We start from the raw sequence: 15,769 nt of genomic DNA on the forward strand, positions 1-15,769 counted from the left end.
CCACATTTTTTAAAAACAGTATTATTCTACTGTATTTTGTGATCTGTTGAATAAGATAACAAAAGCATCAAGAGTTCTTACATTATTGTTTGCCTAAAATATTGCAATGATTCCAAAGTCACAGAAAGAAGAAATTATTTTCATGCTTTCTCTTCTTGATCGAATCAAATTTCTCTCCATGCATTGTTAACTTTGCAGTTAAGGTAGAGAAATGATTTAAACAATTTTGCAGTTCTCTTTCCTCACTTTGTATAACCTGCATGGTCCAGGAATTTCACATAAAAAGGTGTTTTACAAAGACCAAAGTCAAGTCACTTCGTTCAGAACTTTCTAGCAGCTAAAATGATCTAATATGCTCATAGATTTAAGTAGTCAAATCTCGCCTGTCCCCAGATCTTTGACACAGAGCCAGGTGACCAGTGGACAGTCCCAACTGAAAGTGATTTACTGAGACAGGATTACTTTTTAAAAAAGGATTCTTGATTCTGAAGCCACTAAAATTCAAGCTAGGAAGGTTAGCAGTTAACAGCAGGCTCCTTAGTTATAAGACTCCAACCTTTAACTCTCTAAGCTTGAGTTTTCTAGGTATAAAATAGAGATGAGAATAGCTCCTTCCCCATGAGGTTAGTGTGAGGATCAGCTGAGAGTAACACCTAGGACACACTGGGCACAGCACTTGGCCAGTACTTAGCTTGGATGCAGAGACACTGCCTTGCCCATTACCATAACAGAAATACCTCCACACCAGCTAATCAGAGTTGCTGCTTGAACCCATTTTGGGGCCCCCTCCCTGAACCTGAAGAATTGATGCTTTCGAACTGTGGTGTTGGAAAAGACTCTTGAGAGTCCTTTGGACAGCAAGGAGATCAAACCAGTCCATTTTAAAAGAAACCAACCTTGAATATTCATTGGAAGGACTGATGCTAACGCTGAAGCTTCAATACTTTGGCCACCTGATGCGAAGAGCCAACTCACTGGAAAAAGACTCTGATGCTGGGAAAGAGAAAAGGCAGGAGGAGAAGAGAATGACAGAGGACAAGATGGTTGGATGGCATCACGGACCCAATGGATATGAGTTTGAGCAAGATCCGGGAGATGGTGAAGGACAGGAAGACTGGCGCACTGCAGTCCATGGGATTGCAAAGAGTAGGACACAACTGAGCAACTTTAACAATAACCACCCTGAACCTGGCTTCTCTCAGGGGTGCTACAGAATCTCCCACCATTACGTGACTCAAGGGTTAATGCCCTGTACAGCAGGGAAGTGCTGGAGGTTAAAATTCTTCAACTGTAACCCCTGCAGGTTGCGGCGCCTGGTAGATGTTACAGAGGGAAATGACATCCTGTGAGGCACACCTGGACCTTCTGGCAAATGTCAGCTAAGGAATGTCTCCCCACTCAGGACGGCTTTCAATACAGGCATCCCTGACCTCTGGCTGCCCAGGACATTCAGCCTGGACCTTTCTTTCCTTGTCTTATTCCAGCTTTGACCCCACTCTGACTCGATCGCTGAATGTGCATATCTGGATGCTCAACTCTCATCCTCTGTACTATGGCCGCTGGGGTCTCATATTTGAATCTGACCCTCAGTACTCAGAGCTGACTGACTCCTCCCACTATAGACTCACCTGAGTCTCCAATATGCGCTACCACCTATCACCTTCAGAGGGCACCATCCCCAGACCCCTGCCCTAACTCAGTAGAGCTGGTCTAGGTTCCGAGTCCCAGCCCTTCTTGGGCTATCCTTCTTGACCTATCCTTCTGCCCTTCTTGAGCTCCCAGTTCTCAACCTGACCCACAACACAGGTCTGCACCCTTGAGAACAGGGTATCAAAGCAAACAGGATCTCCAGAGGCATTCTGAAGGTAGACAGTGGCAGAACCAGAGCCTAAAGAGGGGAGCTTACTCTAGTTTCCTTCACTGTAAGCTCCACAAGGCCATGGGCTATGTCTGGTACACTTTCACAGGGCCCAGCACACAGTAGATGTCAGACAGACAGGAGGTGGACAAAGAGTGGACGAATGAATGACACTATTCATAGAAACAGAAAGAAAAGAAGAGACCCGTGTGTGGGGTTAGCAGCAAGACAGAAAATGGATTTGATTTCTGACACAGGGTGTTCAGGGGCTGTGCTCCTTTAAAGTACCAATTACCAAATATATCTGCCTTTTCTCCTTCCACGCACATGGCTGTGTTACACTTGGCCACACCCACTGAAGGTGGGCATAACCACATGGCATCCTTTAGCCAATTTAATGTTGTCGGAGATGTCACTTCTTGGAAAAGACACATGCACCTCAGTGTTCACTGCAGCATTATTTACAATAGCCAAAACACGAAAGCAACTTGAAAGTTCCTTGTTAGATGAAAGGATAAAGAAGATGTGGTATATATACATGATGGAATATTACTCATCCATTACAAAAGGATGAAATAATGCCACTTGCAGCAACATGAATGCAATTAGAGATGATCATACTAAGTGAAGGAAGCCATTCAGAGAAAGACAAGCATCATATGACATCACTTACATGTGGAATCTAAAAAAAAAAGATACAAATGAACTCATATACAAAGCAGAAACAGACACAGAGACATAGAAATCAAACTTATGGTTACCAAAGTGGAAAGGGGGAGGGATAAATTAGGAGTTTGATATTAGCGTATACACACTACTATATAAAAAAAAAGATAACCAACAAGGACCTACTGTATAGCACAGGGAACTATATTCAAAATTTTGTAAAAACCTACAAGGGAAAAGAATCTGAAAAAAAAAAAAGAACTATGTATGTATAGCTGAATCACTGCCATATATCTGAAACTAACACATTATAAATCAACTATACTTCAAGTTAAAAAAAAATGACAAAAAAATTATGTCACTTTTAATCAGAAACTTTGAGAGTCAGTAAGACATCAGGGGGCTTCCCCAGGGGTACAGTGACTAAGACTCCACACTCCCAATGCAGGGTGCTTGGGTTTGGTTCCTAGTCAGGGAATTAAGGGCTTCCCAGGTGGTGCTGGTGGTAAAGAACTCTCCTGCCAATGCAAGAGATGTAAGAGATGTGGGTTCGATCCCTGGGTTGGGAAGATCCCCTCGAGGAGGAAATGGCACCCCACTCCAGTATTTTTGCCTGGAAAATTCCACGGACAGAGGAGCCTGGCGGGCTATTGTCCATGGGGTTGCAGAGAGTCAAACACGACTGAAGTGACTTAGTACCCACGCGCACACAGGGAACTAGATCCTACATGCTGCAACTATGACATGTTGTAGCAAAAAAAACCCAAAACCAGCTACTTTCATCCCCATACAAAGACAATGAATCCTACAGGTGACACTCATAAAGATGCCAGCTGGACCAGGGACTGAAGGTCAGGAGAGAATGCCACCGACTGCCAGGGCCCAGCAGCGACACTGCCTGCAGCTGCAGCCCTAAGCAAGAACCAGAGGGCCGACCTGAGTACAGTCCACTGCGGAGCTCAGGCAACTGGGAGGCCGCTCCCGTGCTTCGACTTTCCTCCTCTTCCTGAGAAAGTCCTCACAGCACAGCGCCCCCCGCCCTCCAGTGCCCAGCACATCACCCTCCCGAGTTTACCTGTGTTGTAGCCTCTTCCAAGGGCAGGCCAAGGACGGTGATTTTTCCACAGGTTGCCAAGGTACCAGTCACTCTGGTTCTCTACCAGGCCCAGGACCTGCTGACCTGCAAAGCACAGAGAATGCAAAAGTCATAAAAGAAGCTGAGCCACGTGAGTACAAAACAGGAAACAACAGCAAATCATTGTAACACAGCTTTCGTTTATGAGGTACTGAGACCTGATTTAAGTGCCTAACTTCTATTAATGTATTTAATTCTCACACTTAGGCAGCCTAGCCATTTTCATTATCCCTATTTTATAGAAAAGAAATGGAAGTCACCCACAATAGCTAATTAACTTGCCCAAGGTCACTCATGGTTTCCCAGGTGGCACTAGTAGCAAAGAATTTGCCTGCCAATGCAGGAGATGTAAGAGATGTGGGTGTGCTCCCTGGGTCAGGAAGATCCCCTGCAGGAGGGCACAGCAACTCACTCCAGTGTTCTTGCCTGGAGAATCCCATGGACAGAGGAGCCTGGCAGGGTACAGTTCATGGGGTCGAAAAGAGTCGGGCTGAACTGACAGAATGCAAAGGTCATTCAGTTAATCTGTGATAATGCCAGAATCCCCAATCATTCATTTATCTATGCATCCATCCATCCATCCATCCCTTAACTCATGCGACATGTATTATCTACTGCCATACTCTTCTTTAAATGTTCCAGTTTTTTCTCAAGGTATATTAATGGACTGGCTTTCAGGGCATGAGCTAATTTTCTCACTCAGAAAGAAGAAAGGACACTTGGCTAATGAGAAAGGATATCCCAGAGAAAAGCCACCCTCTCACAACGTTTTGACTATCACATCCACTTTGTCTTGTGTCAGCAAGGCAGGATTATTTTCTAGAGGAACAATTGCTTCTCTGTCCCCAGAGCTTGGCTCTGACTTTGGCATTGCTTGTGAGTGTACTGAGAATCACACAGGATCAATGGTGAGTCAGGTCTCTCAGTCAATTTCTTAGCAGCTTTAGCACCTCAGGTGAGTCCACCACTCACCCTAACTTCTTTGTGTGTTAATGTTTCTGGACTCAGGTCTTCTAGGTGGGGCAGGTAGGCATCCCAATCAACTGTCTTCTCTTAGACAACCCCATCCCAATCAACTGTCTTCTCTTAGACAACCCTAACCCTAGAAGCCATTCCTCCATGCAACTATGATCAACAGCTTTTACAGACTAGGAAACTGAGGGCTCACATAGGATCATGATTTGCACAAGTAGCAATGGAGCCAAGATAGGCATCCATAGTCATCTGACATCCGGATTCTTTCCACTGTCAGTGCATTACTGCTTACCTTTAGGACAAATGTTTGAGGTAGAAATGATAAATCTACATTTTATAGGATGAGAGACTGAGACTCAGAAAGTTTAAATAACTTGCTAAATAAAGGCCACAGGAGTTGAACAGGCACTGTCTGTCACAGCTAATCAATGCCTTCTGGAGCTAAAATTCTTATAATGTTGGCCAGTCTGAGAAATAAAGCCATTTCTGACCAAATGAAAGCCCAGCAGCACGTGAAGAAAACACAGTGGTTCTCAAGGAATACCATGCTGGGTGAAATAAAACCTCCTTGGTGTGATGACAGCGCCTTGAAATGATGCTGTGTGGGTTTGGTGTAATTTACTTGATCAATTTATTGAGCTCCCATCTAAATCATCATCCCAGCACAAATACATAAATTAGAGGCATAGGAAAAATACTATCACCCACTTTGTCATTGTATATGATCATATCCAATACGTGTAGAATCCCTCAGAAAAACAGATCACCAATTCAGCAAGTGCAAGAGCCAATCAATTTCACACACAACAAGCTTGGGACGTTCGTGTAAAACAGAAATGAATGGCACGGTACCCTCAGTCAAGCAAGCTGCGTGCCGAGTCCCGATGCTGTGACCTTGTCAGAAAGACTACTAAATGACCTCGCTCTGAGGTTAGAATGCAAAGGGGATATGGGGTCCTTGGGGGAGCTTGTTCATCATTACTAATGACCCTAGTTGGCACCATCATGGCTTTTTTGGTACGATGAAGGAAGAGTGTCACCTGCTCAGAAATGATAAAAAGGGAATGAGGTTTCATTTAATCTAGGGTGGCCCTGTGAATTTCACAAAAGATAATCTTCAGCTGTCTGAAAGTCCAAACTCCACTTTCTGGAATTCCATGAACTGTATTCTGCGTCAGTCTACTTCTGCAGGTGAATTCTCTAATAGCCACACGAAAGTGCACAGTTCTGCTGCTTGTGTCCTCACATCTGTTTTGCTCATATAGCTCTTGCTAGGCCTGCCCACCTGCCAACCCCCAACAGTATTCCTTTTAGGCTCATCTCTAGCAAGAAGATGCCTGTGATGGGGGACATTTCTACCTAGCACTTCTTCTGGGTATTCCTGCCATCTGCTGACTTACGTCCTGCCAAGGACACAATCGATGACATTCACATACACAGCTCATCTCCATTTGACCAAGGGTAAGGACTATGTCATAGATGACACACTAATGCATTAATAAATGTCTGCTAAATAAATGATGTCTGGTACATAAATCTCTCCTGATTGGAGACCACTTATGTTAGTATATTAGCGTCCCCACATTTCTGACACTGCAAAGCATTTCCTCCTTTCCCCACTTGCCAAAACCAACACATTCTCCCACTCGACTCTGGGAACCCTGGCGTCATCCTCAGCTACGTGGAAGACTGCAAACACGGGGTGACAGCCCCTGAAGCATTTTTTATATGTGTTGCTCTACTGGAGTCTTCAGTTGAAGGTCTTCATTTCCAGAGGAGTAATTTCCATTGTTAACCTTAAAACATGTAATCTCAAAGAATAACATCCAAGTTCTCTTCTCGCTTTGTACCTGGGGTGCATTTCTTATGATGGCGGCACACAGTCCTTTCACATTACGCCAGCCCTCTTCAAGGCGAAGAAAACAAAATCCTTAATTAGCAACATGATAGTTAGAATTTTAATATCCACTGGTTGGGAAGGCAAAATAATAAACACCTACTAAGACTTCATTTTGCTTTTTTAGATGAATTCATTAGCTGTTCTGTCAATGAGTAAATTGATAGCTGGGGTTTGCAAGTGGGTTTGGGAACACCCTGGGCGAACTGCTTGGTGCCTTCACGCCTGCAGAAATCTGTCTCCGTGGATAGGGAACCACTTGTAGCAGTGTAGCCAGAGGGCAAGACTGGAGCCAGACGTCCTGGTTCCAACTTCTAGCCCTGCCACTTTTCAGCTGTGCAGCCTGGAGAAAATTACTTAACCTCTCTCTGCCCTAATATTTAACTATTGTGACTTCACGTGTTTAAATGACTTCACATATGTTAAGGGCTAACCACAGGGACTGGACCATGTGAAACACCATATAAGTAAGGTAAGAGCTCTTTTGAAATACCATCATTCAAGCTCATCTGTCAGCTTCTGAAAGACAGCAAGCCCGTCCACATGGTTTTCTTTTTGTAGGTCAGCTAGCACTTTGTTTCTAGAACAAAGACTTTCTAGAATATTTTTTTAAGATTTTTTTTTTTTTTTGACATGGACCATTTTTAAAGCCTTTGTTGAATTTGTTACAGTGTTGCTTCTGTTGTTTATGTTCTGACTTTTTGGCCATGAGGCATGTGGGATCTTAGTTCCCCAAACAGGGACTGAACCCACACACCCTGCATTGGAAGGCAAAGTCTTAATCACTGGATTGACAGGGAAGTCCCTAGAACTTTGTTTAAGTGTGGCCTGAGGCCCAATTAGGGCTTCCTTGGTGGCTCAGATGGTAAAGAATCTGCCTGCAATGTGGGAGACCTGGGTTCAATCCCTGGGTTGGGAAGATCAAGAAACACCGGGGCTTCTTGTTAAAAGTGCAAATTTCTGGGCCTCAGCTGTGAAATTCATTATGACTGGAAGGCTGCTTCCCATTTCTCATTAACGGCATGTGGGAGGAATTACCTGTCCCCTTGAGTTTCAGAGAGAACTGAGTTCAGGCAGCTTAGCCCCGCCCTCCCCCCGCCTCCCTCCCAGGAGCCAGCCTGCAGCAGAGTGCAGCCTCGGACAAGTCTCACAAGGCAGGCCCCTCTGAACAAGGCTGCAGTCGCCGCGTGCTTCCTGCGACAAGGTGGTCCATTCCAGCTCTGGGGCTGGTATTCGGAATATCCACTGCTGTTGTCGTTCAGTCATGCTCGGCTGTGTCCGACTCTTTGTGACCCCATGGACTGCAGCACGCCAGGCTTCCCTGTCCTGCACTATCTCCCGGAGTTTGCTCAAATTCATGTCCAGTGAGTTGATGATGCCATCCAACCCATCTCATCCTCTGCTGGCCCTTCTCCTGCCCTCAGTTTTTCCCAGCTTGAGGGTCTTTTCCAATGAGTTGGCTCTTTGCATCAGGTGGTCAACATATTGGATTTTCAACTTCAGCATTAGTCCTTCCAATGAATATTCAGGGTTGATTTCCCTTAGGAATGACTAAGCTGATCGCGAAGAGTTGATGCTTTTGAACTGTGGTGCTGGAGAAGACTCTTGAGAGTCCCTTGGACTGCAAGGAGATCCAACCAGTCCATTCTAGAGGAGATCAGTCCTGGGTGTTCATTGGAAGGACATGCTAAAGCTGAAACTCCAATACTTTGGCCACCTCATGTGACGAGTTGACTCACTGGAAAAGACTGATGCTGGGAGGGATTGGGGGCGGGAGAAGATGGGGACGACAGAGAATGAGATGGCTGGATGGCATCACCGACTCGATGGACATGAGTTCGGGTGAACTCTGGGAGTTGGTGATGGACAGGGAGGCCTGGCGAGCTGTGATTCATGGGGTCGCGGAGAGTCGGACACTGAGCGACTGAGCTGAACTGAACTGAATTTCATCTCCTTGCAGTCCATGGGACGCTCAAGAGTCTTCTCCAGGACCACAGTTCAAAAGCATCAATTTTTTGGTGCTCAGTCTTCTTTATGGTCCAACTCTCACGTCCCTACATGACTACTGGAAAAACCATGGCTTTGACTATACGGACCTTTGTCTGCAAAGTGAATATGCACTGTAGATGCACATTAAGTCAAATCCTCCAAATCTACGGTTATCAGGAAAATCAGGAGACATTTTGCTCTCATTTTTCTATTTTATCTCTAAGGTCTGGGAGTGTGGGTGTAATATTATATATTAATTACCTCGTCACTTAACACTCATCTAAATAAGAATTCTGGCCATTGAGTCTGGTGATATGCATTAAAAAAACCCCAGGTAATTTGGATGTATATTAAAATTTGAGAATTATTCATCAAGGTCTGGGAGCTCTGTCTCTGATTTAGTCAATGGCAAGGTTTCCCCGAAGGGCCACTAGCACACAATCAACTCATGTGGCGTGTGAATCCAGTTCATCACCAGCAGAGTTCAGCGGCCTCCTCCAGTGCTGTGCTTCCCGAGTATAGTAAAGTGGTGAAGAAAATGAGTGACAGAGCCAGACTGCCTGGGTTCCAATCCTGGCTGCTTTCCCAGCTGACAGCTGTGTGACCTTTGACTAGTTACTTAATCTCTCTGTGCCTGTTTGTTTGTTGTTTTTATTCATTTATAATATGGTGTGGACAAAAAGTACATACTTGAGAATTAAACATTTGCTTTTCTCTAGGTACAAGTTAGGGCTTTCCAGGTAGCGCTAGTGGTAAAGAACCTGACTGCCACTGCAGCAGACTCGAGGGACGTGGGTTCGATCCTTGCGTAGGGAAGATTCCCTGGAGAAGGGAATGGCAACCCGCTCCACTATTCTTGTCTGGGAAATCCCACTGACAGAGGAGCCTGGTGGGCTACAGTCCTTGGGGTTGCAAAGAGTCAGACATGACTGAGCATACACACACAGGCACAAGTTAATTTGTGAAAATGAAGCTGTGTTCTTTCCTTATTCACAGATCGCCAGTAAACAATGTCCAGAAAACAGTAAAATGTTCAGTAGGTATCTACACTTAACATTATACCCAGAGTCTTCCTACCTGGATTCAGGCATCTGTGGTCTCAGCCGTTTCCTTGTTTCCTTAGCTGACACCACCCTTACTCTGCCTAGGCTTTGGTTCAGTTTAATACCGATTGAGGGTTAGCTTGGTGTCAGATACCACACAAAGTACTAAGGAATCAAAGACAAATAAAATACAGTCTGCACCTTAGAGGCAGTTAGAACGAGAAAGATAAACAATTATGACTCAGTGAGATGCTTGCAATGACAGAAATGCTGATAAGTCAGAGGAGTGGAGGGCAGGGAGTAGTGGATTCTATGGGCAAGGTGGGTGAAGTCTACTTCCTGTCTCCCCTGGAGCATCTACCCCAGGCCCTGCTGAACTGCAGCCACACTTGCCCCTTCCACCCAGACCTCCAAGCTCCTGGGCTTCCCCCAAAGCTTTTTGGATGACACTGCTGTCCTGTCACACCCTCCTAGACATCAGGTCCCCCCAGGTCCCCAGTGACAGCCCACGTGAGACAAATTATCTTTAACAGCTTCACCAATCCCAGCTCACCAGCCAGGTGGCATCTGCAGGCTGATCTCCGGAGGTCAAAGTCTAAAGCCTTAATCTTGACGATGCAAACACATCCTGAGCTTGCCATCCCATTAAGAGGAAAAATCCCAGGGAATCCTCTTGGGGAGATGACCCAGGTGGCTGGTGTGCCGCTCCCTCAGCATCCCATACCGCCTGTCTCCTCTCCTTAGGAGTTATTATCATAAAACACCATGGCGAACAGAAAAGGCTTTGTCATTGTTTTCTGTGCTGGCCCTGTGGTTATGATGAAGTGCACTGTTTCCCGTCTTCTTACTCCAGGCACAAGTTAACTTATGAAAATGAAGTTGTCTTCTTTGCTTATTCATACATCACCACGAACAGCCAGACAAGAGCGAACAAGCTTGCTATTCTGCTGGGGCCCTGGTGTTGGTGTCACCAGCCAGCAGATGAATGGCTCCAGACTGGGAACTCCCCTGCTCCCTCCTTCCGCAGCTTTTGGCTCCAGGCGAGGCTCCTGCCATTCAGGAGGTGAGGGCCCAAGGGAGCAGGGCATGGTGATGCTTCCAGGTGGCACGTTGGATGTGGCAAGGACAGGTGGGGCATTCACCCACCAGATATAAAGTAGAAAGACAAAGGGTTTTAGAACGAGGCAAAACAGAGTTCTAGCCCCAGTTCTCCATGGCTTGACCAAGGCATAATTTCTCTGAGTCTCAAGTTCCTTATCAGTAAAAGGACAAGAATAGAATCCCCCCACTTGCCTCCAAAAATAAATGTGCAGATAAATAATATGCACAAAGAAAGCACCTGGCCCTTGGCAGGTGCTCAACTAAAGGCGTTTTTCGATTTCTCTTTTGTGATCGTCACTGTTCATGAAGTCGAGGGTTTCTGTTTGAAGCACTGACACGAGCTGCATAGGCTGGACTCTAGGAAACCTGGCCAGCTGCTCCCCTACCTGCTGCCCTCCTGGCCTCTCCCTGCCCCACTGAAGCCTTTAACTTCTGTGACACTAGTCTCCTGGCTGTTTTCTTCCCTCTGAACTTTCCTTCCCTGCCTCCTCCAGGGGTTCCCCTCCCTCTGCCTCCCCTTCAAAGCTGGGCTCCCCAACTTCCCATCCTCAGCCCTTCTCTTGGCTCTACATTTTATCCCTTGGTGATGGAATCTACTCCAATGGCTTCAAATACTACCAAGATGAAGATCATTACCTATCTCCATCTCAGACTGCTTTCCAGAGCTGCTTACTCTTAAATCCAACTACTTGCTCACGGCTTCATTCGGCTCTTTCACAGAGACCTTCAACTCAAGTTGATCAAAATCAGATCCATAATTTTCTCTTCCTGAATAACAGCCTGACTCCTGCCTATTCTGTTGGTTGGTAGCATCAAGACCCAACCTATCACCAAAGCCAGGGACCTTTGAGTCAACCATGACACCCCGCCCTGCTCACCTCTCACATCACTGCTATAATCAGCTCTTACAGGTTTTATCTTTTATTTTTCAAACTCATCCCCTTCCTGGCTCCATCCTCATCACCTCTCTTTCCCTGATACCTTAGCAGATACATACTTGGTCGCCTTTCCCTCAGGGAAGCCCCTTGCTACTCTATTGGGTTGGCCAAAAAGTTTGTTTGGGTTTTAGTATGCTGTTATGGAAAAACTCAAACAAACTTTTGGGTCAAACCAATATTTTGCTTTACTTGGCCACAGAAATATTTTAGAAGTCAAATTTAATGATTTTGCTTCCTTGATTGAAAAAGCTAATGCTCCTGGGGTCTAGTATAGGGTGGATGGATGGATGGATAGATGAACGGATAAATGAAAAGTAAATACTATCTGTTACCCATAAACCTAGCCTATCTGGAACTGGTGGGCTCTATGTGACTGGAATGGAATTAGGTGGGCACTAGTTAACCTCTCCAGGTAAACACCAGGAGCAGCAGCTCTCGTCCTGATCATGGATGCTTCCAGAGCTCTCTTTCCTTACCCCCTGGGAAGCTCCTGGGTACACAGAGGGAGTCTGCCAATCACTGCTGCACACCAAACCAGCTGAGCTTAAGGCAGCAGGTGAATATGAAAACGTTATCACCAGGGGCGGTCCTGAGTATCAGCAGAGACAGTTAACAATGCGCTTCCAACCTCTTCCGTATTCTACTAAGCTATTTTAAAAGAGAAAGGCTTTCATAGCACCATTCCCTGCATGTCTGAGTGCACGATGGTTGTAATAAGGAAAACACAAGAGTATCACATTGACATTTACTAAACATCTGAAAGAACCGCTTCACAGCCACAGGTGCACTCCCACCCCACTCCCCCACTACCAGTGGGTGTGGGACAATGAAACATCTGAGAAGATGCGACACAAAAGGGTATTTAAGCCACCCTGAAAGGGCTGAAAAGGACTGTTTCTGAACTTGCAGGTTTCACAGCTCCAACTTCTTCCATTCAGCTCCAGCTAAACGCACTCTCGGATCACAGAGGTTCACAGGGGCAGCGGAGGGCTTAGTAACTCCTCTTGAATCGCCTACTTTGACAGATGAAGCCCGTAGAAAGGGAGGCAGATGTTTAGAAACACGCGGTCAACACAAGAGCTGGGACTCCACCCCCAAATCTACACCACATGGTTTGTTTTTTTCCCCCTATGTTTAAGCTTCTCCAACTTGGCCTCCTCTTCTTTCCTTGAATTCTCATCTGGTTCAGATTTCCAGCTCTTCTATGCCTGAATGGTAATCCTGGGCAAATTCTTAGCTTCTCAGGTTCTGCCTCTCTAAAATGGTAAACGATTCTATTTCACAAGGGTGCACTGAGACCCTTAACCAGGTTTCTATACCCCACGTTTATGTTGCATATCCTTGAGATGGAGTCCACATGCTCTAGTTAAAAAGGTCCCATCATCCATCCTTTTGTTTCCTTTGGGCTGCTTGCTGAAGCACCCCTGGCTCCAGTTTATACCTTGGTTCAGCCAACCCTGATTTCATTTGGACAAAAATACTTCACCCTTACTGACCTCTATAGCTGAGGGATAATCCCTTCTAAGAGGAATTAGAATCAGTGTCACTCTAGAAGGTAGAATTAGGCTGCATGAGTTAAGATTGAAGGAAGATAGATTTTGCTTCTTATAAGCCAGACCGTAAGTACCACCGGAGTTCACCCAAACAGAAGTGAGCTGCATTTTCAGGGAGAAGCTTCCGGGCACTGGGACAGTTCTAGATGAGGCTGCATGACTGAACCCCTACCTGGCAGGTGTTCATCACTACTGTGCACTGGGGACCCTGCCAACTGCTGGAGACACAGCGGTAAAGGAACAGACCCAGAACATAACCTTCTGGGTTATGTGATCACTATAAAAAGCTTCTCAAGCCACTGGCTGTGGTCTGCCAGGCCCTACCCAAATCTTACTGAAGCAGATTCTCCAAGGGTGAGGCCAGGGAGTTTCTCTGCAAAGGACAGTTGCATGAATTCTGATGCAAAGCGGGCCTCGGGACCTTTGGGAGTGGGAAGTCACCCAGCAGGCTGGAGGTGGGAGAGGGCTTACCTACACCAAGCAGAACACTAGATTTGAGGACCTTGAAGCTCGCTTCCAACCTGACCATGAGATCTCTTTATTCTAGGCCAGCAAAGCCTTTCTCCTCATGTTGGACTGTCTTCAGACATGTTCTTCCTGTGTGTGTAGGCACAGCTGAAGGCTGTGTTCCCAGGGCAGTCCTTGCTCGGTGAGCACTTTGCCCAGGCACCGGATTATGTACTTGTCTTGCATCATTTCAGAGTGCCTTACAACAAGCCAGTGAGGTTAGCACAGCGCTCATCTCATCTTTCAGAAGGGAAATTGAGACTGAGAGGGGAAGTCATGTGTCAAAGATGTGTGACTAAGGACCAGAGACCTGGGGCTTGTGTTCAGGTCTCCCTGTTGCAAAAACCCATGTTTTACAGCTACACTCGTGGTTGGGAACCAGCTGTAAGGTATTCTTCTCCCCAGAGGAAGGGCTGCAGCTGGCACAGCTGTGGGCAAAAAGCTCCAAAGGACCTAGAGAAGATGGGGGAAAAGGCTGGTCAAGGAATATGTGATAAGCCCACTGTTTCTGCCCACAGTACCTCCTGGGACTGCAGGCAGAGGTTAGGGTTAGGGGACTCTAAAGAGTCCTTTGGTCCCCATCAGGGCACTCTGAGTCTACTCTCTTTTAGCGGTAATCCCAGGGCGCTGAGCTAAGAGCACATCCTACCCAGGAGCATCTAGGGAGAATAAAAAAGGCAGGACTGAGACGCACAGAAGAGCCTGCAATCCAATAAAGGTCCAGACGACGATTTCGTCTGCCAAGTTACAAGGACAAGTTCCCATCCCTCGAGTCAGCCCCAAGTGAGCCCACTTTAACTTAATTTATGGTTTGAAAACTCCTGCTCGATCTCAAATAATGATCTCTCTCTTCTTCCTTCCGTGATCTCTGGTCTTTGGAAATGGGAAAAATGAAAAAGGGACGTGGAGCCAGCCGCTGGGCTCTCTTCCAAGGCTGCTTTTATCACACTGATTCCCAGGACACTTGGCTGCTGTCACCTCTCAGACGGGGCCTCAGCTGGGGCACAGAGCTGGCCTGAGTCCAGCCACCACTTCCATCCGTGAACTCCTTGGGTCAGTCTCTCTTTAAAAACACAGTGGGTTGGCATCTTTCAGATCCTTCACTCACAGACACTCCTTGAATCACTAATAAAAGGGCCTAGGAGAAACCCTCTAACTCCCCACTTGGGTGGCAGAAGAAGTACTTGCTTGCAGGATTCAAAGGGCAACATTTAAAGTTCTGGCTTTTCCAATTACTCACTGTACACAACCTGGGCCCAAATGACTCCATTTTTGAGCTTTAGTTTTTATTACTTTGTTATTATTTTCATTTTACAAAATGGATGCTGATAAAATTCACCGTTATGCCTTCATAAGGTTGTTTTAAGGGTGAAATGAAAGGTTATAAACTGTAAAATACCACTCAACTTTAGGTCTTATCATTATGACCAAGCCTTTCTGAATCTTATGTAGCTATTATCTATTTTTTTTCCTCGATAGCAGTGTTTCTGAAATTATAACATTATTATTCAGTTCAGTTCAGTAGCTCAGTCATGTCCAGCTCTTTGCACCCCATGGTGTGTACAGCAATGCCAGGCCTCTCTGTCCATCACCAACTCCCAGAGTTCACCCAAACCCATGTCCATCAAGTCAGTGATGCCATCCAACCATCTCATCCTCTGTTGTCCCCTTCTCCTCCTGCCTTCAATCTTTCCCAGCATCAGGGTCTTTTCCAATGAGTCAGCTCTTTCCATCAGGTAGGTGGCCAAAGTATTGGAGTTTCAGCTTCAGCATCAGTCCTTCCAACAAACACCCAGGATTGATCTCCTTTAGAATGGACTGGTTGGATTTCCTTACAGTCCAAGGGACTCTCAAGAATCTTCTCCAACACCACAGTTCAAAAGCATCAATTCTTTGGCAATCAGCTTTCTTCACAGTCCAACTCTCACATCCATACATGACCATGGGAAAAACCATAGCCTTGACTAGACGGACCTTGGTTGGCAAAGTAATGTCTCTGCTTTTTAATATGCTATCTAGGTTGGTCATAACTTTCCTTCCAAGGAGTAAGTGTCTTTTAATTTCATGGCTGCAATCAGCATCTGCAGTGATTTTGGAGCCCAAAAAA

General features: G+C 45.9%; 1 protein-coding gene across 6 annotated transcripts in view; it reads right to left on the reverse strand.

The window, feature by feature from the left end:
- LARGE1 (LARGE xylosyl- and glucuronyltransferase 1) overlaps positions 1 to 15,769 on the reverse strand; it is a 612,983-nt gene that overhangs the window by 127,961 nt on the left and 469,253 nt on the right. For all 6 annotated transcript variants that reach the window (XM_055396700.2, XM_088837172.1, XM_055396699.2 and 3 more), the window contains exon 7: positions 3,600 to 3,704. In XM_055396700.2, the coding sequence (XP_055252675.1) occupies positions 3,600 to 3,704 (105 nt within the window). The remainder of the gene's footprint in view (positions 1 to 3,599; positions 3,705 to 15,769) is intronic.

This window comes from Moschus berezovskii, chromosome 6 (genome assembly GCF_049115385.1).
Source record: "Moschus berezovskii isolate FMDL1 chromosome 6, NW_MosBer_1.0, whole genome shotgun sequence".
In the NCBI taxonomy this organism is placed as follows: domain Eukaryota; kingdom Metazoa; phylum Chordata; class Mammalia; order Artiodactyla; family Moschidae; genus Moschus; species Moschus berezovskii.